Source organism: Malaclemys terrapin, chromosome 4 (assembly GCF_027887155.1).
Source record: "Malaclemys terrapin pileata isolate rMalTer1 chromosome 4, rMalTer1.hap1, whole genome shotgun sequence".
Lineage (NCBI taxonomy): Eukaryota > Metazoa > Chordata > Testudines > Emydidae > Malaclemys > Malaclemys terrapin.
The window spans coordinates 56,203,793-56,229,742 of record NC_071508.1 but is presented as its reverse complement, the minus strand read 5'-3'; the positions used below and the strand labels follow the sequence as shown (position 1 = coordinate 56,229,742).

The 25,950-nt window shown below is 49.3% G+C and overlaps 1 protein-coding gene across 3 annotated transcripts in view; it reads left to right on the top strand.

Moving 5' to 3' along the window:
- SBF2 (SET binding factor 2) overlaps positions 1–25,950 on the top strand; it is a 586,194-nt gene that overhangs the window by 92,572 nt on the left and 467,672 nt on the right. For all 3 annotated transcript variants that reach the window (XM_054025187.1, XM_054025186.1, XM_054025185.1), the window contains exon 2: positions 24,639–24,724. In XM_054025187.1, the coding sequence (XP_053881162.1) occupies positions 24,639–24,724 (86 nt within the window). The remainder of the gene's footprint in view (positions 1–24,638; positions 24,725–25,950) is intronic.

The following is a 25,950-nucleotide window of genomic DNA, read 5'->3' as shown; positions in this document are numbered from 1 at the left end:
CCTTCAGGTTCTCCAGAGCACTGAGTATCTTTGTGAAATGCCTTGTCATGATAGCAGCATACCCAAGGAAAAGGGCATCCATTTATATCCATATCTAGACAACTGGCTGATTAGAAGCAGATCATCTTTAGAAACACTAAAAAGTCTCAACTGTGCCCACCATCTATTCTCCTGGCCGGGCTCCTGATGAACCTGTGAGAAATTGTCACTCATCCCATCATATATGATAGAGTTCATAAGGGCCAGGATAGATTCTTCAAGACAGTGAGTGCATATTTACGATAGCACAGATTCCTCTCCCCTCAGTTGTAACTGAATATGGTGCTCTCACACTCAGCTCTGATGGTATGGACTTTGCTCACATATCTACACACAGACATGATGCGTAATTATGTGTACTACTTCTTCAAGTGCTTGTTCATGTCCATTCCACATTAGATGTGCGTGCGCCGCGTGCACGAGCTTCGGAAACTTTTTCCCTTAGCAGCTCCCGGCGGGGCCCCTACCAGAGTGGCGCCACTGCACCATGCATATATACCCTTGCTGGCCCGACCCCCTCCAATTCCTTCTTACTGTCCGTGGCGGCGTTGGAATAACCTTTTTGCTCTCGTAAGAGAAGCAATCCCTTAGCCTTAGAGTTACATAGCTGTTATCAGTTAGTTGGCATTTCATTGTTGTTGGACACTTAATAGATTAGATGCTTGGAGGATTCCAGCACCCGCCCCGGGCTGCGGGGCATGCCGCAGGCCAAGGATTTAAGGCTTGCACTACGTGCCGCAAGCCTATGCTTAGTGACCCCTACAACTCCAGTCTACGTTGTCTGGGGGAAGCTCACCAAACAGAGAAGTGTAAGATTTGCAAGCCTTTAAGCCGAGAACAAAGAAAAAGAGAGACTTTCGCTTAAAACAGTTGTTGATGGCGGCTGCGCTGCAGCCATCGGGTCCGGAATGCCCAATGCCGGCCCCAGCCTCCTCGGTGCGGAGCGCCCCGGAGTCGTCAAGAAACCTGGAACTGGCCAAGCACTACAAGCCATCGGCCTCGGGAAGCCAAAGTAGGCCCTGGCACCACTCATCCTCCCCGGTGCGGCCCAAGGCAAAACGAAAGGAGGGGCGCGGATGTTCCCCGCAAAGGAGACTGGCACCATATCAGGCCCTGGGTACTAGGAAGAGTGGGATGGACACTACACCGACTTCGGCACCGGTGGCACCGGCACCACAAGTCCCACCGAGTCCAGCCATAAGTGAACACAGTGCGGACTAAGGGCTCGAGGGCGTAATAGATCAGCCCTCCACGCCTGACGCCTTTGAGGCTGCAAAAGACCTCATCAGATTGTCGGTGGCGAGCCCCCTCCCGGCCAGGGAGAAGCCTTCGGCACCCGGACCCAGGGTGCCATCGAAGGGAAAGTCGGCAATGGTGCGCCCTTCGAGGACACCGTCCCGGCAGCGCTCTCGGCGTTGGTCCCAGTTGAGCTCTGAGTCTGTGGACTCCCAGTTACCCTTGACTCAGAGGGAAGTCTCGGTACCGGAGGCGAGTCAACGCACGGGGTTAGTGCAGGACACACGGCACTCCCCGGTGCCCCCCTGAGACCGGCACCAAGAGGAGACGAGCCGGGAGTCGCCGAGGGCTCCCAGAAGGCCCCGGTCCCGGTCTCAGGAGCATCGGTACCAGTCCCAGTCCTGGTCCAGAGAGTAGTGGTACCGGTCCCACTCCCGATCAGCAAGAAGCCGATAGTCAACCTCCCACCGGCACAGATCGACGGCACCGCCGTGGCCCTCGCGCTCGGCATCGCCTGAGTCTGGCACCGACTTGGGCCGATACAGCTACCCGCAACGGGCTCTGGGCAGCAGGGATCAACAGACTAGTTGGCAACCACAATGGAGACCGCTCGGACACTGGCCCTTCTGGACCCCTTGAGCTTACCACCAGCGTCAAGGTGCTCCCTTCAGGGCCAGCTACTTGGTACAGCGGTCCCGGTCCCCGCACTGACGCTCTTCCGTAAGGGAAGCTACGGTGTCCAAGCCACCAGCAGCCTCGCCGAGCGAGAGACCGGAGAGCCCGGCACTGTACCCAGTGCTGCCCCAAGGCCACCGGCCCCAGCTTGAGCTGGAAGCTCCTCCCCTGGGGGAGGAGGACCAGGGAGACCGGCCGGAGGAAGCTGAGCAACTACTAACTTCCTCATCATCCTTGGATGAAGTAGTAGAAGGCACGGAAGTAACAGGATCTCCGCCAATAGACCACAAAGCCCACCAAGAGCTGCTACGTAAGGTGGCCCATAACTTGGGGTTGCAAGCCTAGGAGACGGTTGAGCAGGAGGACCCCATGGTGGACATTCTGAGCCCAGAAGGTCCATCCAGGATAGTGCTCCTGCTCATTAAGACCATTCAGTCTAATTACATGACTATATGGCAGACCCCGGCATCCAGCGCACCAACAGCCAAAGGTGTGGAGCGTAAGTACTTCGCCCTGTCAAAAGGATATGACTTTTTGTTCTGCCACCTGAGCCCATGTTCCCTGGTAGTCTCGGTGGTAAACAAGAAAGAGCGCCATGGGCAACAGGCCCCGGCCCCTGAGGCCAAGGAAGCAAAACGCCTAGACCTGTTTGGTAGGAAGGTGTATTCGTCAGAGGGCCTCTAGTTGAGGATTGCTAACCAGCAGGCCATCCTCAACAGGCATAACTTCAAGTCCTGGGCGGCAGTGGGGAAGTTTAAGGACAACCTCCCGCAGGGCTCCCAACAGGAGTTCTTCGAGTGATTGTTCATGTCCATTCCAAGCAGGTGTGTGCGCGCAGCGTGCATGCCAGCCAGAAGATTTTACTATAGCAGCATCCGTAGGGTCAGCTTCGGTGCCCCCTGGAGTGACGCCTTCATGGCCCTGTATATAGGGGCCAGCCGACCCTCCACTCCCTCAGTTCCTTCTTGCCGCCGGTGATGGCTAGCTGGAACTTCGCTTGCTCTTCAGCAGTCATGGCAGTGTTCCGTCTTTAGTTGTAAATAGTCAGTTTGTTAGTTTAGTGTTAGTTTAGATAGATAGTTGTTAGGGGGTTTTTCCCCAATGTTTTCGTCGCCCCACTGGGGCATGCCCCGGTCCCCAGGGTTCAAACTCTGCAGGGACTGTGAGAAATTAATGCCGAAGAGTGACCCGCACTCTTCGTGCTTAAGGTGCCTCGGGGAGAGCCACCAAAGAGACAGGTGCAGTATCTGCAGGGCATTTCGCCCCAGGACTCTCAAAGATAGAGAGCAGAAACTTAAAGTCCTCCTAATGGAAGCGGCCCTGCGGCCACAATCGGACCCTGGGCCTGCCGATCCGGCATCCAGCACTTCATCCTCGGTGCGCAGTGCCCCGGCACCGGTGATGAGTCGTGAGGCCAAAACCTCCAAAGCCCAGCAACGGAGAGAGTCCGCACACAAGAAATTGGCCTCGGTGAGACATCGTTCACCATTGCCAGTGCTGGTTAAAAAGAAGAGGCCGGTGAGGAAACATTTCCCCCACCAGGACCCTAAGGGGCTGGCGCCGTCCACAAGTGCTGCGGGACAGACAGCACCACAGACCCATTCTGCTATCCCGTTGACTCCCGAGTCCAGACAGGGTACCGTTGAGTCTGGACAGGGCTAGATCCCTGGATATTATAGAGGAAGTGCGCTCCCATCGACACCGGAGGCGTTCGAGGCTGCCTCAGACCTCTTGAGCCTCCTGGTGCCGGCGTTGCTGCACCGGTGGAGAGAACCTCTGGATTCCGCTCAACCCCAGTTACAATCTCGGGGCAAACCGGCAATGCTATCGCCGTGCTCCCCACACCGCTCCCCAGCAGCACTGGCACAGAGGGAACTTTCTCCGGTCCGGCCGTACTGGTCCCCTGCAATAGTGGGTACAGCCCTTCCTATGTCCTCGTACTCGGAGACCTCTGACTCGGAAGTGGACTCGTAGCGCTCCAAGAGATCGAGGAGCAGACGATCGTCCTTGCGTGTGAGTGCCCAGCCTTACCCGCCGCAGTGGCAGCAACAGTGGCAACCCCCCACCCCCGGTGGGTCAGGCATAGGGACCCCCGCTCACGGGCCACATCGGTCTCCTCAACGTCGGTGGCCCCGCCACTGATTCCCCCACCACCGGCACTGCTGTCTGACAGGAGTGTGCCACAACGGGACACGGCACCGCCTAGTCAGGCACCGGCAGTGACGGGGACCATGCTCCCAATGCCGCAGGCACCGCCCAGCACGCCTCATCGCTCGGTGTCGACCCCGGTACTGGCCGCGGTGCCGCATCCTGAACCCGCAGTGGCCGCGCAGCCTGAGTACCGTGTGCCGCAGGCCCTGGTAGAGGTAGAGGGTAGAGAAGAAGGCCCTCTTCAGGGGATCTCCTCCTCTTCCTCGCTGGATGAGGCAGTGGCGGGAACGTCAGCGGCACCGGCTCTAGAGGACAATAGGATCCTCCAACAGCTGCTTATGCGAGCAGCCCAGAGCCTCTCGATCCAAACGGAGGAGATCGAGGCGGATATTGATCCGGTGGTGGACATCCTGACCCTGTCGGGCACATCCAGGGTAGCCCTGCCTCTCATAAAGACCGTTGCGGACACAACCTGCACCTTGTGGCAGACGCCAGCCTCATTGGCTCCCCCGGCTGAAAGGACTGAGAGGCGATATTTTGTTCCATCCAAGGGCTATGAACATCTTTATACACACCCTCTCCCGGACTCCCTAGTAGTAGATGCGGCCAACCAGAGGGAATGCCAGGGGTTCCAGGGAGCTACGCCAAAAAATAGAGAGGCCAAGAAGTTGGACCTGTTTGGGCGAAAGGTGTATTCGACAGGGAGTCTGCAGTTGCGCATAGCCAATCAGCAGGCCATAGTGAGCCGGTATGGACACAACACATGTTCGGCTTTGTCTAGGTTTGCGGAACGCCTTCCCCAGGAATCGCGAACCGAGTTTTCAGCCCTGGTCGAGGAGGGAAAATTGATTACCCAAGCTTCCCTCTAGACAGCCTTGGACGCGGCTGATTCAGCCTCGCGCACGCTGGCAACTGGTCTGGTCATGAGGCGGGGAGCCTGGCTTCAAGTTTCAGGCCTCCCACATGAGGTCCAACAAACAATCCAAGACCTCCCCTTCGAAGGGCCCATGCTCTTCTCGGAGAAGATGGATAAGAGGCTATATAGCCTAAAGGATTCACGGGCTACCCTTCGCTTACTAGGCCTACACACCCCGGTCACTCAGTGTAGGCAGTTCAGGCCGCCACAGGCCCCACGGCCGTACCAGCCTCAAAATCGTGCGGACGCATTGCGTATAAGGGCAAGGACAGGCAGAAGAAGGCAACAACAGCAGCCCTCCGGCCAGTCATCTGCCCAACCAAGGCCTCCACAGGGGCCTAGACCACCATTTTGATGGCCCGGTCGAGGACGATCTACCGGTCAGAACTCTGGATCCTACCAAATTTACCTTTTCGTCACGTCTGTCCCCCTTCTATCGTGCATGGGCCCGGATCACATTGGACAGTTGGGTGCTTCGCACGGTAGAGAGGGGATATTCTATCCAGTTCTCCTCCCTCCCGCCCCACCAGCTTCCCTCTCCGTCCCTCTTCAGGGACCCCTCCCACGAGCAACTTCTAATTCAGGAAGTGCAGTCTCTCCTCGCAGCGGGGCAGTAGAGGATGTTCCTCAGGAGCTCAGGGGTAGGGGCTTCTATTCCTGCTATTTCCTAATACCGAAAGCAAAAGGGGGCCTCAGACCTATTTTGGACTTGCAGCGTCTCAACAAGTTTGTAAAGAAGCTCAAGTTCCGCATGGTCTCCCTGTCCTCCATCATACCTTCCATGGATCCAGGAGACTGGTATGCCGCCCTCGACTTAAAGGGTGCATACTTTCACATTGCAATAATCCCTCAGCACAGGCGTTACCTCAGATTTGTTGTGGGCAATGCCCATCTACAGTTTACGGTTCTTCCTTTTGGACTGTCAGCAGCCCTAAGGGTCTTCACAAAGCGCATGGCCGTGGTGGCAGCCTTCCTGCACAAGCAGGGTATTCAGGTGTTTCCCTACCTGGACGATTGGCTCATCAAGGGCAGTGCCAAGGCACAGGTGGAGGCTCAGGTGGTCTTCATCAGGCAGACCTTCCTCAAGCTTGGTCTCTTACTGAACGAGGCCAAGTCCACACTTTCTCCAACCCAAAGAATCTAATTTATAGGGGTGGTTCTGGACTCGACACACGCCAGAGCATACCTCCCAGAGGCCAGGTTCCAGACATTATTCTCGGCCTCCAACGTTACCCGACCAGCACAGCAAGAAATTGCCTCAAGTTGCTAGGGCACATGGCGGCATGTACCTATGTGGTGAGCCACGCCAGACTCAGACTACGTCCGCTCCAGTCCTGGTTGGCAGGGGTGTATCGGCTGGTCAGGGACTCCCTATCCTTGGTAATGGACACATCGGATGTGGGATGGGGTGCACATCTGGGCGACCTCAGGACCCAAGGCCTTTGGTCACGGGAAGACCTTTCGTTACACATCAATGTCAGGGAATTACGAGTGGGGCGCCTCGCATGCATAGCCTTGAAATCCCAGCTGGCGGGCAGGTTGTCCTCACGGACAACACCCAACGATGTTCTATATCAACAAACAGGGTGGTACTCACTTCTCTCTCCTGTGCCGGGAAGCCCTCGCATTATGGGACTTTTGCGTACAGAACATAATTCACCAGACCGCATCCTACCTCCCGGGGACGCAGAGTGGGCTTGCGGACGCCCTCTCCCGCTCGTTCCAAGGTCACGAGTGGTTTATCCGCTAGGATATAGTACTCTCAATTTTCCAGCTCTGGGGTCATCCCCAGGTGGACCTGTTTGCCTCCAGAGAGAACAGGAAGTGTCCCCAATTCTGCTCCCTCATGGGACGCAGTCCGGGGTCTATAACAGATGCCTTACTCCTTTCTTGGGCAGACGGGCTATTTTACGCCTTTCCCCCGATTCCTATGGTTCACAGAGTAATCCTCAAGGCCCGCAGAGATCACGCTCGTGTCGTCCTGATAGCGCCGGCATGGCCGCGCCAGCACTGGTACACGTCGCTCCTGCATATGTCTACATGAGTACCCCTCATGTTGCCCCTACTCCTGGACTTGATCACACAGGATCGGGGTCGCCTGCGTCACCCGAACCTGGAGTCGCTCCACCTCATCGCCTGGATGCTCCCATGGCTAAACCCCGTGGAGATGCAATGCTCGCACCAGGTCAGGCAGGTCCTTCTCGGTAGCAGGAAGCCCTCAACAAGGACCACGTACTTGGCCAAGTGGAAGCGCTTCTCTCTCTGGGCCACACAGCGGGGTCAGGCTCCCTTGCTCGCCCCGGTCCCTCTCATATTGGACTATTTGCTACATCTGAGACACCTGGGACTCTCCCTCTCTTCGGTTCGAGTACACCTTGCTGCAATCTCGGCGTTCCACCCTGGAGCGGGGGGTACCTCAGTGTTTGCGGACCCACTCGTTGGTCGCTTCCTCAAGGCCCTTGACAGGTTGTTTCCGCACATTCGTCAACCTGTCCCTGCTTGGGACCTCAATTTGGTCCTGTCCATCCTCACAGGGCCCCCCTTCGAGCTGCTGGCTTCATGCTCGCTGTTATATCTTTCATATAAGGTCGCGTTTTTGTTGGCTATCACATCAGCCCGGAGGGTGTCGGAATCAGAGCACTGACATCTGAACCTCCATACACAGTCTTCCACAAAGACAAGGTCCAACTCAGGCCGCACCCTGCGTTCCTTGCTGTGGTGGTTTCCCCATTTCACATGTGTCAAGACATTTTTCTCCCCGTGTTCTAGCTGAAACCGCACTCCTCGGCTAAGGAGCGTAGGCTGCATTCCCTGGACGTTTGCAGGGCCCTCGCGTTCTACATTGAAAGGACAAGACCCTTCAGGAAATCAACCCAACTTTTTGTTGCCATGGCTGACAGGAGCTCCCAGTCTCTTCACAGCGGATCTCCTCTTGGATCAAAACCTGCATCCGGGAATGCTACAGTCAGGCTACCATTCCAGCCCTGCCTATCACGGCCCATTCCACAAGAGCACATGCCTCTTCCGCTGCGTTCCTGGCCCAGGTCCCGATGCAGGAAATTTGTAGAGCAGCCACGTAGTCCTCAATCCACACTTTTACGGCACACTATGCCATCACACACCAGGCCAGAGATGATGCAGCCTTTGGCGGCGCAGTACTCCAGTCTGCAGTCACCTCCGACCTCACCGCCTAGGTTCAGGCTTGTGAGTCACCTGCTTGGAATGGACATGAACAATCACTTGAAGAAGAAAAAACGGTTACTCACCTTTTTGTAACTGTTGTTCTTCGAGATGTGTTGTTTATGTCCATTCCAATACCCACCCTCCTGCCCCTCTGTCGGAGTGTCGGTAAGAAGGAACTGAGGGGGTGGAGGGTCGGCTGGCCCCTATATACAGCGCCATGAAGGCGCCACTCCAGGGGGCGCCGAAGCCGACCCTACGGACGCTGCTATAGTAAAATCTTCTGGCTGGCGTGCACGTGGCGCGCACACACCTGCTTGGAATGGACATGAACAACACATCTCGAAGAACAACAGTTACAAAAAGGTGAGTAACCGTTTTTTCACAGCCCTGGTGGAGGAAGGCAAGGCCATAGCGAAAACCTCCCTCCAAGCGTCCTTGGACTCAGCGGACGCGGCAGCCAGGACAATCACGTCTGGCGTGGTCATGCTGCACTCAGCGTGGCTTCAGGAGTCAGGTCTACTGCCTGAGGTCCAGAATTTGCTCCAGGACCTTCCCTTTGAAGGGTCCGGACTCTTCTCGGACCAGACGGACGCAAAGCTGCATAGCCTCAAGGACTCTAGAGCTACATTCAAGACGCTGGGTATGCATACCCCGGCGACTCAGAGGAAGCCCTTTAAGCCACAACCTCCTCCCCAGCGCCAATACCAGCCTCGTCCTCAACAGGAGCCTTACCGCAGGTGAGGCGGCGGCGCAATAATAACTACTCCAATAGGCCGGGCCAGAGCCAAGGCCAACATAAATATCAGCCGGGCCCTAAGCCAGGCTTTTGAAGGTGCACTCGAGGACAGCATACCAGATCAACTACCGGATCCATCCCCTTGTTTCCTCAGCCGCCTGTTCCGCTTCTCCCGTGCGTGATCCAGGATTACGTCCGACTGTTGGGTGTTACGGACGGTGCGAAGCGGGTACATGCTACAGTTTTCCTCCCTGGCTACGCTCCACGCCCCTCCCCGTTCCTCTTCAGGGACCCTTCTCACGAGCATCTCCTAGAAAAGGAGGTTCACTCGCTCCTAGAGGTGGGGGCGGTAAAGACAGTACCCTTAGACCTAAGGGGGACAGGGTTCTACTCCCGCTATTTCCTCGTCCCCAAGGCCAAGGGGGGCCTTCGTCCCATTCTAGACCTGCGTGGGCTCAACAAGTTCCTGGTCAAGGCCCGGTTCCGTATGGTCTGTCTGGGCACCATCATCCCTTCCCTGGATCCGGGGGACTGGTACGCTGCCCTCGACATGAAGGATGTGTATTATCATATCGCCATCCACCCAGCGCATCGCTGATTTCTGCGCTTCACAGTGAACTAGGAACATTGCCAGTTCGTGGTTTTACCATTTGGCCTAGCTGCAGCCCCACGGGTATTCACAAAATGCATGGCAGTGGTCCTTGCGGAGGCAGAGGATTCGAGTTTACCCATACCTTGACGACTGGCTCCTGGCGGGTCAGTCCGAAGAAGAGGTTCGGTCCCACGTGCAGACAGCTCCTGGTCAACGTTCCCAAGTCCACTCTCATTCCAACACAGAGAGTGGAATTCATAGGGGCGGTCCTAGCCGCGGTACAGGCAAGGCGAGCCTTCCAGAATCACGATTCCTGGCCATCCAGCAAGCAATGAACTCCCTGTGCCAGTTCTCCACTACAATAGCCAGATGTTGCCTGCGGCTGCTAGGCCACATGGCAGCTTGCACACATGTGGTCAAGCATACCAGACTGAGACTCAGGACACTGCAGGCTTGGCTCGCCCATGTATACCGCCCAGGCAGGAAGCCCCTAGACTTGATAGTGACAGCCCCGGGGGACGTGCTGTACTCCCTGATGTGGTGGCAGTCCCAGACCATGGTTTGCGAAGGCATTCCCTCTGCTGCACAACAGCCGGACTTGATGCTGGTAACAGACACGTCAGACCTCGGATGGGGGGCTCACCTGGGGGACCTCAGGACTCAGGGCAAGTGGTTGGGGGTGGAGCAATTGCTCCATATCAACATGAAGGAGCTCAGGGCGGTTCGTTTAGCATGCCAGACCTTTCACGCCACTCTGAGTGGTTACAGCATGACAGTTCTGACAGACAACACAACTGCCATGTTTTATATAAAGAACCAGGGCGGAGCCCGTTCCTCCCTGCACTGCCCCAAGGCTCTCCTCCTCTGGAACTTTTGCATAGCCCACGCCATTCACCTCGAGGCGGTGTATCTTCCGGGGGAGCAAAATGAGCTGGCGGACTACCTTAGCAGGTCCTACTGCATGCACGAGTGGACTCTCAGAGCGGACGTCGTGCTTTCGCTCTTCTGAAAGTGGGGGTTTCCCCGGTGAACCTGTTCGCTACCGAGGGCAACGCTCAGTGCCCACAATTCTGCTCATTCCAGGGTCGCAGCCCGGGCCCAAGAGCTGACGCATTCGTGATCCTGTGTGGAAGGGAATTGAAATACGCCTTTCCCCCAGTCCGCTTGGTGCACACGGTACTGCTCAAGGCGCACAGGGACAGGGCATCGATCATTCTCATCGCCCTGGGCTTCCAAGTGGAAGAGGTTCTCGTGCTGGTGTGGGCCACAACAGGTGCAGCCGCACCAGGCCCCAGTGCCGGCCATTCTAGAATACCTACTGCATCTCAAGCAGCAAGGGCGGGCCCCATCCTCGATTAAGGTGCGGCTATCTCCGCCTTCCACCCAGGGTTTTCAGGTAGCTTGGTTTTCTCCCACCCAGTGGTGGGGCGATTCCTCAAAAGTCTGGAAAGGGTGTTCCCTTACTCACGCCCCCAAGTCCCTCCATGGAATCTCAACTTAGTCCTTTCTAAGCTCATGGGGCTCCTGTTCAAGCCCCTGGCTACCTGCTCCCTTCTCCACCTCTCCCAGAAGGTGGCATTCCTGGTGGCCATCACCTCGGCCAGAAGGGTATCAGAGCTGAGGGCTCTCACCTCGGAGCCACCATACACTGTGTTTAAAAAAGACAAAGTGCAGCTCCGCCCACACCCTAAGTTCCTCCCAAAGGTGGTCTCACAATTCCATCTGTGCCAGGACATTTGTCTGCCGGTGTTTTTTCCCAAACCCCATGCAGACCCGAGTCACCGCAGCCTGCACACTCTAGATGTCCGCCGAGCGTTGGCATTCTACTTGGAGTGCACCAAGCCGTTTCGTAAATAGAGGCAGCTGTTCGTGGCCGTAGCTGAGAGGATGCGAGGCCTTCCGGTGTCAGTGCAGCGAATCTCGTCGTGGATTACGGACTGCATTCGGGCGTGTTATGACTTCGCTGGTGTCCCAGCTCCGGCAATCACGGCCCACTCGACCAGAGCACAGGCAGCTTCCGCGGCCTTCCTGGCACAGGTCCCGATCCAGGAGATCTGCAGGGCGGCCTCCTGGTCAACGGTGTACACCTTTATGACCCACTACACGGTCAACCAGCAGGCACGGGAGGACGCGGCAGTTGGCAGGGCGGTCCTCCAGTCGATTGTTTCGTGACTCCTACCCTCCTCCAAAAGTAAGCTTGTGATTCACCTAAAGTGGAATGGACTTTAACAAGCGCTCGAAGAAGAAAGAACAGTTACTTACCTTTTGATAACTGTTGTTCTTTGAGATGTGTTGTTCACGTCCATTCCACCACCCACCCTCCTACCCCTCTGTCGGAGTCGCCAGCAAGAAGGAACTGGAGGGGGTTGGGCCAGCGGGGTATATATGCACGGCGCAGTGGCGCCATTCTGGCGGGGGCCCCACTGGGAGCCGCAAAGGGAAAAAGTTTCCGATGCTCGTGCATGCGGCGTGCGCACACCTAATTTGGAATGGACGTGAAGAACAACAATTACGAAAAGGTAAGTAACCGTTCTTTGCCAGACTTCACGGGAGGCTCCTACAACTGCCTCAGATCAGGCTACTCCCTGTAGAGCATCAGATGAACAAAACAGATTTAATTCCATCTCGTGTTCTTGCAGTGCTGACCTTTTAGCTGCATCCTGGCAGCCTTAAAAAGGGATACTACAGTGTGTCTATCTAGTGTATTAGTCCCCGATGCATCGGGGACAGCCTGGGAGCCCAGCTGGACCACCTGTAGGTACAAGGGACATGAACATCTTGGAGCACAGAGCCATCAGATTGGCATGCATGGCATTCCTCCTGATCCTATAACACTCTGTAGTACAGATATTGACAGACAGACAGGACGACAGTGGTGTACTATGGAAACAAGCAAGGGAATGCTTGCTTTTCCCCTCAGTTCTGCAGGGAGGCAATCAAACTATGGAACTGGTGCCATGTGCATTGCATAACTCTGATAACGGACACCTCCAGGAGCCAGCAACAACTTGATGGATTTCCTAAGCAGACAGTCTGTCAGCAACCACAAGTATCACTGCTGAAATCCATCACTGAATCAATATTCCATCAACAGGGGAATCTGGGAGTAGGGAACCATGCCAAGTGTCCAAACTTCTGGAGGAGGCATGAACTCAGGATCCTTGCCAGATACTTTTTTCTGAAATGAAATCAGGGCATCCTTTATGCCTCTCCTCTGATCTCACTGATCCCCAGGGTGTGTGCCAAGGTCAGAGGTGATTAGGCTAAGCTCATCCTCATCACTCCCTACTGGCAAAGGCAGTTTTGGCTTGCTGACCTGCTCCAAGTGTCCACATAGCTCCCAAATAGGCTCTTAGACCATCCAGACCTGTTGTTGCAAGAACACGGACAGATATTCCATCCAGATCCGAAGTTGCTGCAACCAATAGCCCAGATGCTTGTTGGCTGAGCACCATGGAAAGGGACTGCTCCTCACAAGTTTAGGAGTCACGTCCTGGCACAAAGCAGGGAGCTATCCTCAAGAAATGGAAATATTCTTAATTGTGGTCAGCCCAACATGGCCTAGACCCAGTCCAAGCACTCATAATAAAGATTTTGGAATCGTTGTTGCAGCTAAAGCATTCTGGACTCTGAGCTCAATAAATGTTCACCTGGTAGCAATATCCAGAGAGGTAGTCACTCTTTGGTCTTCTCTCATACAATGATAGCCAAATTCCTTAAGGACCTGATTCATGCTTACCTACTTTTTTGAGAACCTACTCCAGCATGGGACCTCAACATTGTCCTTCTGAAGCTTATGAAGTTCCCACTTTGAGGCCCTCTGTGAGTGATTCATCCACTATCTTACTTTAAGAATGGTCTTTCTGGTGGCCATCACCTTGGCTGGAAGAGTGAGCAAGATTCAGGCAATAATAGCCAGAATCCCAATATACTTAGTACCACTTTTATCCTTATGGAACAAAGACCTCAAGCAAAATTCATCCCCAAGGGGGTTTCGGAGTTCCATCTAAACCAATTAGTGAGTTTTCCCAAAATTACATTCCACACAAGGGAAGAAGCTGCATACTCTGGACATATCTAGAGCTCTTATATCTAAACAGGACCAAATCTGTCAGATGGCTCCCACATCTATTTGTGGCTGTAGTCGACTGTTCCAAAGGCCAGGCTTATTTAACTGCAAATACTATCAAACTTGGTAATACATTGCATCTCACTATGCTACCAGCTGGCTGATGTACCTCTCCCACCAGCTTTTAAGGCTCACTCCACCAGAGCCCAAGCAGCAGCCTTGGCTTGTTACTGAAATGTGCCGATATCCAAAATCTACAAGGCTGTTATGTGGAACAATCTGCTAATGTTTCTAAAGCATTATGCATGTGACTTAGCTGCTAGATCAGATGCCAGATCTGGGAGAGCAATATTCCAGTCTCTGTTCGAGTGATGCAGCTGATACTCCGTACTCCCACCGTCCTGAAGAGCATGCTGCTTGCCATTCACCTCCAGTGGGATACACACTGACACATACGCTAAGTAATTACAATTACCCTGTAGTAACTGTGGTTCTCAAGATATTGTTATCAGTGTGGATTCCACTGCCCATGCTCCCTCACGTCTATCAAAGTCCTTAGGTAACACAAGGTTTGAATCACAAGAGAACTAAGGGAGGGTCATGGTGGCTCTGCCTTTTATGCTCTTGTATAGGAGTGTGAGGAGGCGCAGGGCACATGTGTGGTGCTGATGGGATTAGTTATTCAGAAGATTCTGATATTGCACACATGAGGCATATACACACTTACAGTGGAACCCACACTGACTACAACATCTTGAAGAACCACATTTACTGTGTGGTAAGTAATGATTCTTTTCTTTGGAAACTGATGTCTAAGCCCCCATTCACATGGGAAAGTTTCTTGTCTGCCACTGATGAATTGATAGATCAATTTATCAGTCTCTGGCTTCAGGTTTTCCTAAGTGTCTGTTATCTTGAAAATCACTATAGTGGTGGGATTTTAAGTATTGTACAGTCACCTTATGTGTGTTCAGAATTAAGTCTTGGTCATAGTTTCTTGAAACATTAAGATTGAACTTTTTATGTTTGTCCTCAATTTCAAAGTACTGAAGAATGCTGTTGTATTTTCCCGCTCTCCCAACTTTTTTTATTTGTTTTTTTGCTCCCTGTGTTTCCTATTGCTAGATTCACTTAGGCATGTCTTTCACTAGGATGGAGAAAAACAGTTATGTGGCAATTCATTATAGATTTCCAGATTTTCTAGTGATTTGGATAGTTTTTCCTGTACGTGATTCTATTTTCTTTTGGGAGCAAGTTATGAAAGTATAACCTACCTTTTCTAGAGAACGTTACAGATTGAATTAGAAGGTGTATACAACTTTAGCCTCTTACCAGTTATATCTGTTTGTTAAATAGGAGGAGAAACAGTAGTTCAGATTTTAGTCTGGAGTATTATTTCTTGTTCTAAATGTAATCCTTTTGTCTGGCAAAGATATTATGATATTTCTGTGGGAATGGGCATCAGAAGCAATGTTTATAAAATGTACTAAATTGTTAGATCCAATGGTGAACAAGGAATAAGTAGCCAGGAATCTTATCTGGTTCCCCTTTTGTTCCTTTTGTGGTCAGGGGCTTCAAAAATGTTCTGGAAACACTGCATGGCTATTGCGACAAAAATGCTGGAAACTCTGAAGGCAAGTCAGTCTGCCAGATTTAATTCCTCTCTCCCAATTTTTTGAGATCTGTGCGATATTAATTTTTATCTAGTGAGATGGACTCCCCTTTTCAATCTGAAATTATGAAATTTCAATCTTAGTTATGAAAAAGTAACTTTTATTTGAGTAAGCTATTCCAAACTCATCTGTCAATAGGAAATTAAATTTAGTTCTCTGGGAAGCTTTTGACTTGCTCTGCTTCATTTGAGATACCAAGCAAGTAAAAAAAAAGACATTTTTTTCTTCTAAATACTAATATTTAAAAGAAAAAAGTTACCACAGGGTGAAATCAGATCTCCTGATTTTCATTAATTCATTTAGCTATTAGCTGCATCTTTATTAGTGCCTTTGAACCTAGTATTGGATCAGAACATAAGACAAAGCATGGTTATCTACAGATTCAATTAATTTCTCAACAAATTCGAAGGGTTACCTGAAGGCCTTTTCCAGGTGACTTCTTGCTTGGGTTCCTAATGATTCTGTATCTTAAAGAGTTGCATGAATAAGCTGTGTCAGTGCTCTTTGACTATGGCTAGAGGTCTTCACAGGAAGAGGATATAAAAGGAGCAGTAATTTTTAAACACAGATAATGTTGTACTCACCCCTTTTCATCTAAGAAGGATGAGACAACAGGAGAAGAAAGAAGAGGTACAGATGGAATTCTTCTTGTCAGGATAAATCTGCATTGTAATCCGGGAGGTGTGATTTGCAGCACATGTAGACATACCTGAGCTAGCTTTGGTGTATCTAGGTCCAAGTGAACTCCAATAACACCAGCAGTGAAGCTGTAGCGGTGCAGGTGGTAGCACAGGCTTGCCTTGTACTCAGGATCCCAGGCAGTTGGAGCTGTTGTAACTCAAGCTAGCTTTCATCTAGCTAGATCAAACGTGGGGTATGTCTGCATGTGTTGCAATCGCACCTCCTGATTGCAGTGTAGACATTACCTCAGACAGAAATTTCTGCCTTAAGAAGAGCTGAATCAGGCAACATTTGACTTCAGAAAGGGAAATTAAATAAAATATAAAGGGGGATCCCCTCTTAACTCTGGTTAACTTTAATTAGTGGGTCTGGAGCTCTGTTCCTTACACAGTTATAGTTGCACTACTGTCTCTATCTGCTTCTTAGTTTCTGCCACTTATCACCCACTGGCTGGTATACAGTTTCTTTCCTATACAGACAGAATCAGAGAAGATTAGGGATGGAAGAGACCTCAGGAGGGCATCTAGTTCAACCGCCTGCTCCAACCAGGACCAACTCCAACTAAATCATCCCAGCCAGGGCTTTGTCGAGCCGGGCCTTAAAAACCTCTAAGGATGGAGATTCCACCACCTCCCTTGGTAACCCATTCTAGTGCTTCACCACTCTCCTAGTGAAATGTGCACACTAAGCATATTAATTCAGCAGTGTGCGTCCATGTACCGGGGCTAGTGTTGATTTCCGGAGGGTTGCACTGTGGGTAGTTATCCCATAGCTATCCCATAGTTCCCGCAGTCTCCCTCGCCCATTGGAATTCTGGGTTGAGATCCCAGTGCCTGATGGGCCAAAAAAACATTGTCGCAGGTGGTTCTGGGTACAGCCTAACCCCTCCCTCCATGAAAGCAATGGCAAACAATTGTTTCGCACCTTTTTTCCTGGGTGAACACTGCAGACGCCATACCACGGCAAGCATGGAGCCCGCTCAGCTCAAGACAGCAGTCATGAACATTGGAAACACCTCGCAAATTATTTTGTAGTTTATGCTGAACCAGGACCAGAAAAACGAGGTGAGGAGGTGGCGGTGACGGCAGCGTGGCGACGAGAGTGATGAGGACATGGACATGGACACAGAATTCTCTCAAACCGCGGGTCCCGACACTTTGGAGATCATGTTGTTGATGGGGCAGGTTCTATCCGTAGAACGCTGATTCTGGGCCCGGGAAACAAGCACAGACTGGTGGGACTGCATAGTGTTGCAGGTGTGGGACAATTCCCAGTGGCTGTGAAACTTTTGCATGCGTAAGGGCACTTTCATGGAACTTAGTGACTTGCTTTCCCCTGCCCTGAAGTGCCAGAATACCAGGATGAGAGCAGCCCTCACAGTTGAGAAGCGAGTGGCAATAGCCCTGTGGAAGCTTGCAATGCCAGACAGCTACCGGTCAGTTGGGAATCAATTTGGAGTGGACAAATCTACTGTGGGGGCTGCTGTCATTGCAAGTAGCCAAAGCAATCATTGATCTGCTGCTATGAAAGGTAGTGACTCTGGGAAATGTGCAGGTCATAGTGGATGGCTTTGCTGCAATGGGATTCCCTAACTGTGGTGGGGCAATAGATGGAACCCATATTCCTGTCTTGGCACCGGAGCACCAGGGTACCTAGTACATAAACCGTAAGGGTTACTTTTCAATGGTGCTGCAAGCACTGGTGGGTCACAGGGGACGTTTCACCAACATCAACGTGGGCTAGCCAGGAAGGGTTCATGATACTCGCGTCTTCAGGAACACTACTCTGTTTAAACAGCTGCAGCAAGGGACTTACTTTCCGGACCAGAAAATAACCGTTGGGGATGTTGAAATGCCAGTAGTTATCATTGGGGACCCAGCCTACTCCTTAATGCCATGGCTCATGAAGCCATACACAGGCAGCCTGGACAGGAGTCAGGAGCTGTTCAACTACAGGCTGAGCAAGTGCAGAATGGTGGTAGAATGTGCATTTGGACATTTAAAAGGTCGCTGGCGCACGTTACTGACTCATTCAGACCTCAGCCAAACTAATATCCCCACTGTTATTGCTGCTTGCTGTGTGCTCCACAATCTGAGAGTAAGGGGGAGACCTTTATGGCGGAGTGGGAGGCTGAGGAAATCGCCTCGCTGCTGATTACGCGCAGCACCAGGGCATGCAGCAGCCAGACACCAAGGTGATTAGAAGAGTACACCAGGAAGCATGGCGCATCAGAGAATCTTTGAAAATCAGTTTCATGACTGGCCAGGCTACCGTGTGAAAGCTTTGATTGTTTCTCCTTGATGAAAACCCGCCCCCTTTATTGACTCCTTCTCTGTAGGCAACCCACACTCCCCCTTCGATCACAGCTTGCTTTCAAAGGAAATAAAGTCACTTTCGTTTAAAAATCATGTATTCTTTATTAATGGATTATAAAAAGAGGGAGAGAACTGACAAGGTAGCCCGGGTGGGGTTTGGGAGGAGGATCGGAGGGAAGGAAAAGGCCACTAAAAAAAGGTTAAAATAATGACAGCCTTTTGCTTGGGCTGTCCACTGGTGTGGAATGGGAGGGTGCACGGAGCCTCCCCCCTCCTCCTCCCCCCCGCGTTCTTACACGTCTGGGTGAAGAGGCTATGGAACATGGTGGGGGGGTTATACAGGGGCTGTAACGCCAGTCTGTGATCTTGCTGCCGTTCCTGACGCTCCACCAGATGCCGGAGCATGTCTGTTTGCTCACGCAGCAGCCCCAGCGTTGCATTCTGCCTCCTCTGATCTTCTTGCTGCCACCTCTCATCTCGAGCATCTCTCCTGTCCTCACATTGGTCCCGCCTGTCCTCACGTTCACTGGCATCTTTCCTATACTTTGAAACCGTGTCCTTCCACTCATTCAGATGAGCTCTTTCATTGTGGGTGGATTCCATGATTTCCGCGAACATCTCATCTCGCGTCCTCTTTTTCCGATGCCTTATCTGAGATAGCCTTTGGGACGGAGGAGGGAGGCTTGAAAAATTTGCAGCTGCTGGAGAGAGGGGGAAAAAAGGAGAGAATTTTTTAAAAAGGTACATTTTACAGAACAATGCTTATACTCTTTCACGATGAACAACACTATTCATATTACATAGCACATGTGATTTCTGTGCAAGGTCGCATTTTGCCTCTTAATATTGAGTGCCTGTCGCTTTGCTGCTAGAGATCACAGACGCAGGTTCGGGCAACAGAATTCGGCTTGCATGCGGCCATGGTAAGCCATTGTCTTTCAGCTTCTGTGCTCTCCTTTCCCACATACCAAGCAAAGCCTATTTGAATGCTGCGGCTTTCCTGTTAACCTTCAGCAGCAGAAAACAAACAACCCTCCCCCCCATCCAATTCTCTGGGATGATCGCTTTATCCCTCCCCCCACCGCGTGGCTGGTATCAGGGAAGATCCCTGCTAGCCACACGTGAAAAGCTCAGCGCCAGTCCCCCCCCCCCCCCAACCCCCCCGCGCTTGGCTTACTACAGGGAAGGATTTCTTTTCAGCCACAGGCAAACAGCCTGGTAGGAAGGGCCATCTCTGTCCCCTTAATTAAATTCCCGTATTTCAACCAGGTTACCATGAGCGATATCACTCTCCTGAGGATTACACAGGGAGATAAAGAACCGATGTTGCTTGAATGCCAGCAAACACCGGGACCATATGCTGCCAGGCTTTGTCATGCAGTGATACCAGATTACTTGCTACTAGCATGGTGTGGTCAAGAGTCCTACCATGAAGGACGGAATAAGGCTGCACTGCCCAGAAACCTTCTGCAAAGGGTTTTGGAGTACCTCCAGGAGAGCTTCATGGAGATGTCCCTGGAGGATTTCCGCTCCATCCCCAGACACGTTAACAGACTTTTCCAGTAGCTGTACTGGCCACAAATGCATCCCAAGTCCTCAGGGCAAATTAATCATTAAAAAACGCTTGCTTTTAAACCATGTTTTATATTTTAAAAGGTAAACTCACCTGAGGTCCCTTCCATGGGGTCATGGTCTTGGGTACTGGCTTGGGAGGGTACTTCAGTCAGGCTGAGAAAAAGATACTGGCTGTTGCGGAGAATGGAGTGCTGTGCGCTCTCCGCAAGCTCGTCGTCGTCCTCCTCCTCTTCCCCGTCCGCAGAATCCTCAGGTGTGGCTGATGAGATTACCCCCACCTCGGAATCCACGGTCAGAGGTGAGGTAGTGGTGGCGGCTCCCCCTAGAATTGCATGCAGCTCAGTGTAGAAGCGGCATGTCTGCGGCTCTGACCCGGAGCGACCGTTTGCCTCCTTTGTTTTCTGATAGGTTTGTCTGAACTCCTTGGCTTTCACGCGGCACTGCTCTGAGTCCCTATTATGGCCTCTCTCCATTATGCCCTTGGAGATTTTTTCAAAAGTTTTGGCATTTCGTCTTCTCCAACGAAGTTCTGCTAGCACTGAATCCTCTCCCCATATAGCGATCAGTTCCAATACCTCCCATACGGTCCATGCTGGTGCTCTTTTTTGATTATCGGCCTGCATGGTTACCTGTGCTGATGAGCTCTCTGTGGTCACCTGTGCTCTCCTGTGTTGGGCAAACAGGAAATAAAATTCAAATGTGTGCAGGGCTTTTCCTGTCTACCTGGCCAGTGCATCTGAGTTCAGATTGCTGTCCAGAGTGGTCACAATGGTGCACTGTGGGATAGCTCCCGGAGGTCAATACCATCGAATTGTGGCCACACTAACCCTAATTCGAAATGACAATATCGATTTCTGCGCTATTCCGCTCGTTGGGGAGGAGTACAGAAATCTATTTTAAGAGCCCTTTATTTCGAAATAAATGGCGCTTTTGTGTGGACGGGTGCAGGGTTAATTCGATTTAACGCTGCTAAATTCGAATTAAACTCATAGTGTAGACCAGGCCCCATGTCATCCGCCAACTTCCTGAGGGTGCAATCCATCCCATTATCTAGATCGTTAATGAAGATGTTGAACAAAACCGGCCCCAGGACAGACCCCTGGGGCACTCCGCTTGATACCATCTGCCAATTAGACATTGAGCCGTTGGTCACTACCTGTTGAGCCCGACGATATAGCGAACTTTCTATCCACCTTATAGTCCATTCATCCAATCCATCCTTTTTTAACTTGCTGGCAAGAATACTGTGGGAGACAGTATCAAAAGCTTTGCTAAAGTCAAGGTATATCATGTCCACCGTTTGCTCCATAGCCACAGAGCCAGTTATTTCATCATAGAATCAATCAGGTTGGTCAGGCATGACTTGCCCTTGGTGAACCTATGTTGAGTGTTCCTGATCATTTTCCTCTCCTCCAAGAGCTTCAAAATGGATTCCTTTAGGACCTGCTCCATGATTTTTCCAGGGACTGAGGTGAGGCTGACCTGTCTGTAGTTCCCCGGATTCTCCTTCTTCACTTTTTTTTTAAGATGGGCACTATTTTTTGTCTCTTTCCAATCATCAGGGACCTTCCCTGATCGCCATGAGTTTTCAAAGATAATGGCTCTGCAGTCACATCAGCCAACTCCCTCAGCACCCTCGGATGCACTAGATCCGGCCCCATGGACTTGTGCATGTCCAGCTTTTCTAAATAGTCCTTAACCTGTTCTTTTACCACTGAGGGCTGCTCACCTCCTCCCCATACTATGCTGTCCAGTGGAGCAGTCTGGGAGTTGACCTTGTCTGTGAAGACCGAGGCAAAAAAAAAGCATTGAGTACTTCAGCTTTTTCCATATGATCTATCACTAGTTTGCCTCCCCTATTCAGTAAGGGTCCCACACTTTCCCTGACCACCTTCTTGTTTCTAACATACCTGTGGAAACCCTTCTTGTTACCCTTCAGACCCCTTGCTAGCTGCAACTCCAGTTGTGCTTTGGCCTTCCTGATTATACCCCTGCATGCTCAAGCAATATTTTTATATTCCTTCCTAGTTATTTGTTTAAGTTTCCACTTGTAAGCTTCCTTTTTGTGTTTAATATCACCGAAGATTTCTCTGTTAAGCCAAGCTGGTCGCCTGCCATATTTGCTATTCTTTCCGCACATTGGGCTGGTTTGTTCCTGCGCCCTCAGTAAGGCTTCTTTAAAATACAGCCAGCTCTCCTGGACTCCTTTCCCCCTTATATTAGTCTCCCAGGGAATCCTGCCCATCAGTTCCCCGGAGGAGCCAAAGTCTGGTTTTCTGAAGTCCAGGGTCCATATTCTGCTGTTATCCTTTCTTCCTTTTGTCAGGATTCTGAACTTGACCAGCTCAGGGTCACTGTTGCCCAGGTTGCCACCCATTTCTACTTCCCCTCCCAATTCTTCCCTGTTTGTGAGCAGCAGGTCAAGAGGAGCATGGCCCCTCGTTGGTTCCTCCAGCACTTGCACCAAGAAGTTGTCCCCAGCGCTCTCCAAAAAACTTCCTGGATTGTCTGTGCGTTGCTGTATTTCTCTCCCAGCAGATGTCAGGGTGATTGAAGTCCCTCATGAGAACCAGGGCCTGTGATCTGGAAACTTCTCTTAGTTGTCTGAGGAAAGCCTCGTCTACCTCATCCTCCTGGTCTGGTGGTCTATAGCAGATGCCCACCACAACATCACTTTTGTTGCTCTTGTCTCTAAACATAATCCAAAGACTCTCAACAGGCTTTTCTCCAGTTTCATGCTGGTGTATTTACAGAGGCACTTATAGCTTCTAAACTGTGTTTCCTCCAGCCTGTGACTCGCCATCATGGCTGCCACATCTCTTACCCCATTCTTCCTTCCTGGTTCTGCCCTACTCTGATTGCAGTTCTCCAATGTGCTGTCCTGTGTATGTGAATACTAGTTAAAGTTGTAGGCTAGGAATAGTAATCACTGTGCCCCATTTAGGGGTGAAGCTGTTCTCTATAGGGAAGAGTCACTGCTGTATTATAATATATTCTGTTACCATGCTATTTACAAGAATTATTACAGATTACAGAAGGCCAGTGGTAGAACTAGTTTTGTGAGTAAATATTTTAAAATAGACTAAATAGAGCAAAGTAAATTGCCATCCTGATTGCCTCAAAACAACTTTTAGCTGCTTTTATTATGGATTTCAAAGAACTAAAGCAAATTCAAACTATAAATTCGTCAGTGGTGGTGTAAAGGGCACATCTGTTTAGATTGCACAATAAAAGGTGAAACAATATTATTGTGAATTGACTTATTAGACATCTGCTGTATCAAATTAAATATTTTTTGTAGCAGTACAAACAATATAATAATTTATTCTCTGTTGCTGTTTGAGTATCTGCAGTGAATCAGACACAAAGAACATCACTCTTAACTCTTTCCAATATTAACACCTTTCTTCTTATTTCTTAATGTTTAAATGTATTCTCTGAAAATTCTACAAGGATATACTTTACTTTAATCTTTTCACACTAGCATGATTTTAACATTGCAAGTAGGTGTTAAGTGTCCAGCGTATAGTGTGGAAGTATAACACAACTAGTTATTGAATTTTAGATCAATATAGATTTAAAATATTTTTCAGTATTGGACCCTGTTAAATAAAGGATTCAAACGGTTCTGCGATTTACATCTCCTGTTGTAAAGCAAATATGTTAAGAATATTGGAAAAGTCTTTGTGCATATGAAATACTTTGCACTCTTACAGCATCTTGCTTCTGAAAATAAAATGCACTTTATAGAAATTAAAAAATTAAGCCCCTTAATATCCTTGTAAGATATTATCCCCATTTTACAACTAGGGAAATAGAAGCAGAGATGAGTTAAGGTTGGGATTTTTAAAGTGACCTAAAAGAGGTCAGTGGTCAATATCCATGGAAATTGAATTTTATTTCTTTTAGGTCCCTTTGAAAATTGCTGCCTTAATCTAATTGACTTGTCCAAAGAAGTAAGACAGTAGCAGATCCAGGAAAGTCTTTTTCATCTGAGTCCTGTGCATAAACTGCAGATGATCCTTTTTCCAACTGCAAGATGATGGCATGCTGTCGTCTTAGAGGAGGGTGTTAACTGGAGGCACTGACTATGCTCTTAACAATGTAGTGGCTAACTCCAGAATGGTCCTTGCTCTTGTCAAGTAAGCCGCCTAAACAGAAGAGTTTTTATGTATGAATCATTTAAATCATTGGCGAAGAAAGAAAGTAATGGACTCTCCAATTGAGACTTTTTCAGTTGTACAGAATGCTTAGGGAATGGAATTTCTCTGCTGGTTAAGATGCTTGTAGAATGTAGTAATATGACCAGGCAAAAATAATTTTTAGGATTGAGAGTAAGCCATGGACATAGCTATATTATTAAACTACTCCTATTTCATTTTCATTATTCCTACATCTAAGAAATACATATTCTGCTTCCTATGGAGTCTCTAATCTCACTATGCATTAGTAATTTATGCCCTGGATACAACAAAAATGCTATTTTAACTCAAACCCAGTAAACTTTTGAGCTACAAAATTTTTAAAAAGAATTTTATAATCCATAACATTTTAATGTCATTGACAAATTTTGAAATTGGCTCTTGATTATATGGGGGTCTCTATTGTATTTTATTTTAATAAAAATAGAAATCCACTCGCAAGTTTCATTCAGACCATTGTAGGATTTGTCTGTCCTGATGTGTAAATGTAATAGTTTACATTGTGATATTTATCACAGCATAAGCTACAGTTTTGTTACTTGTAAATTTGTTGAATGGGGGAAAGTTTCATGCTGTGATTTTTGTCTTTCTACAGGCTCAGCAGAAGGTTTGGGGAAAATAATTCAGAGGTTTCCTCAGAAGGATTGGGATGACACTCCCTTTCCACAGGGAATAGAGTTGGTAAGTTCATATTAACTTGTATTTTAATTCTTAGAGAAGGAGCCGGAAAATGTAGTTCCCTGGGTGCATTCATCTAGCCTGACAAGGTATTGAACAAGTTCATGTTAGTGGGATGTAGATAATGTCTTTGAGATTCGTTTTCGGTTAGCAGAAGATACAGGAAAAAATATTCTTTCCGTTCACAGATGTAACTGAAATGTAAGAAGTAGAAAAATGGTTTCTAAATATGGTTGCTTGAAAGTTTAAAACAATTTAAAAAAAAATAGTTGGAAAATTTAATAAGAATGTGTGTTTAATATGCAGAAGAAAATATGAATAATTTTAGATTTAATTTTTATCTTTAACCATTGCAGAACATTGTTGTTTTTATGTATGAAAAAGAATTATGAAAAGAGGTTCATTCAGTAATAAAAATACAAATTTGGGAAGTAGAATGTAACTGTGCAGGGAGATCTTATTAGCAAATTATTACTAAAATGTGACAAAAACTTATTAGTAAGATGACTGCATTTCTATGGTGGCTGAACAAACATGGCATGCAGTTATCCGGTTCAACTGCATGACTTGTCTTGTGATAGTGCTTACCAGTACAAACTTTTTTTACCCTTTAATATCTACTGCTGATAGAAGTTATTTGTTAATTTAAAATTCAATACATACATGCAATTGAAATCCAGACTTAAACATACTGCGTTGCTTTAAGAGCTACAGATAGACAATTACACAAGTATTTGTGTGGGTTTTTTGGGGCAGAAAGAAAGGGGAGATGGGGAGTTAGATTATTTGATAAATGTATTATGATTTTGTTGGAGCTAGAGCATACGCTGAAAGCAAGTTATCCATGGAATTTTGTTGTGGAACAGAAAAGAGAATTTTTTGCGGTCATGATGGTATGAAACATTGGTATCCATTCAATAACATTTAAGACTGGTGCATTATAAAGTGCTTAAGGAAGTTTAATAGATGAACTATAGCTTGAGATAAAATAATGGATATATTTGTCCAATCAATCTCTCTCCTTCCTTCCCTCCCTAGCCCTTCACCAGAATAAAAATTATATTATATCATGAGACATTTTAGGAGAGTTAGAAATGCATATTCTGGAATATCATAGGCTGAAATATGAGCTTTCTAACCAAATTTGAAATAGATATGAAAATGCTCAGTCATAGAGAAGCAAGGCTGTAATATCTTTCCATGTGTGCAAAAGTCTAAAATTAATGGTT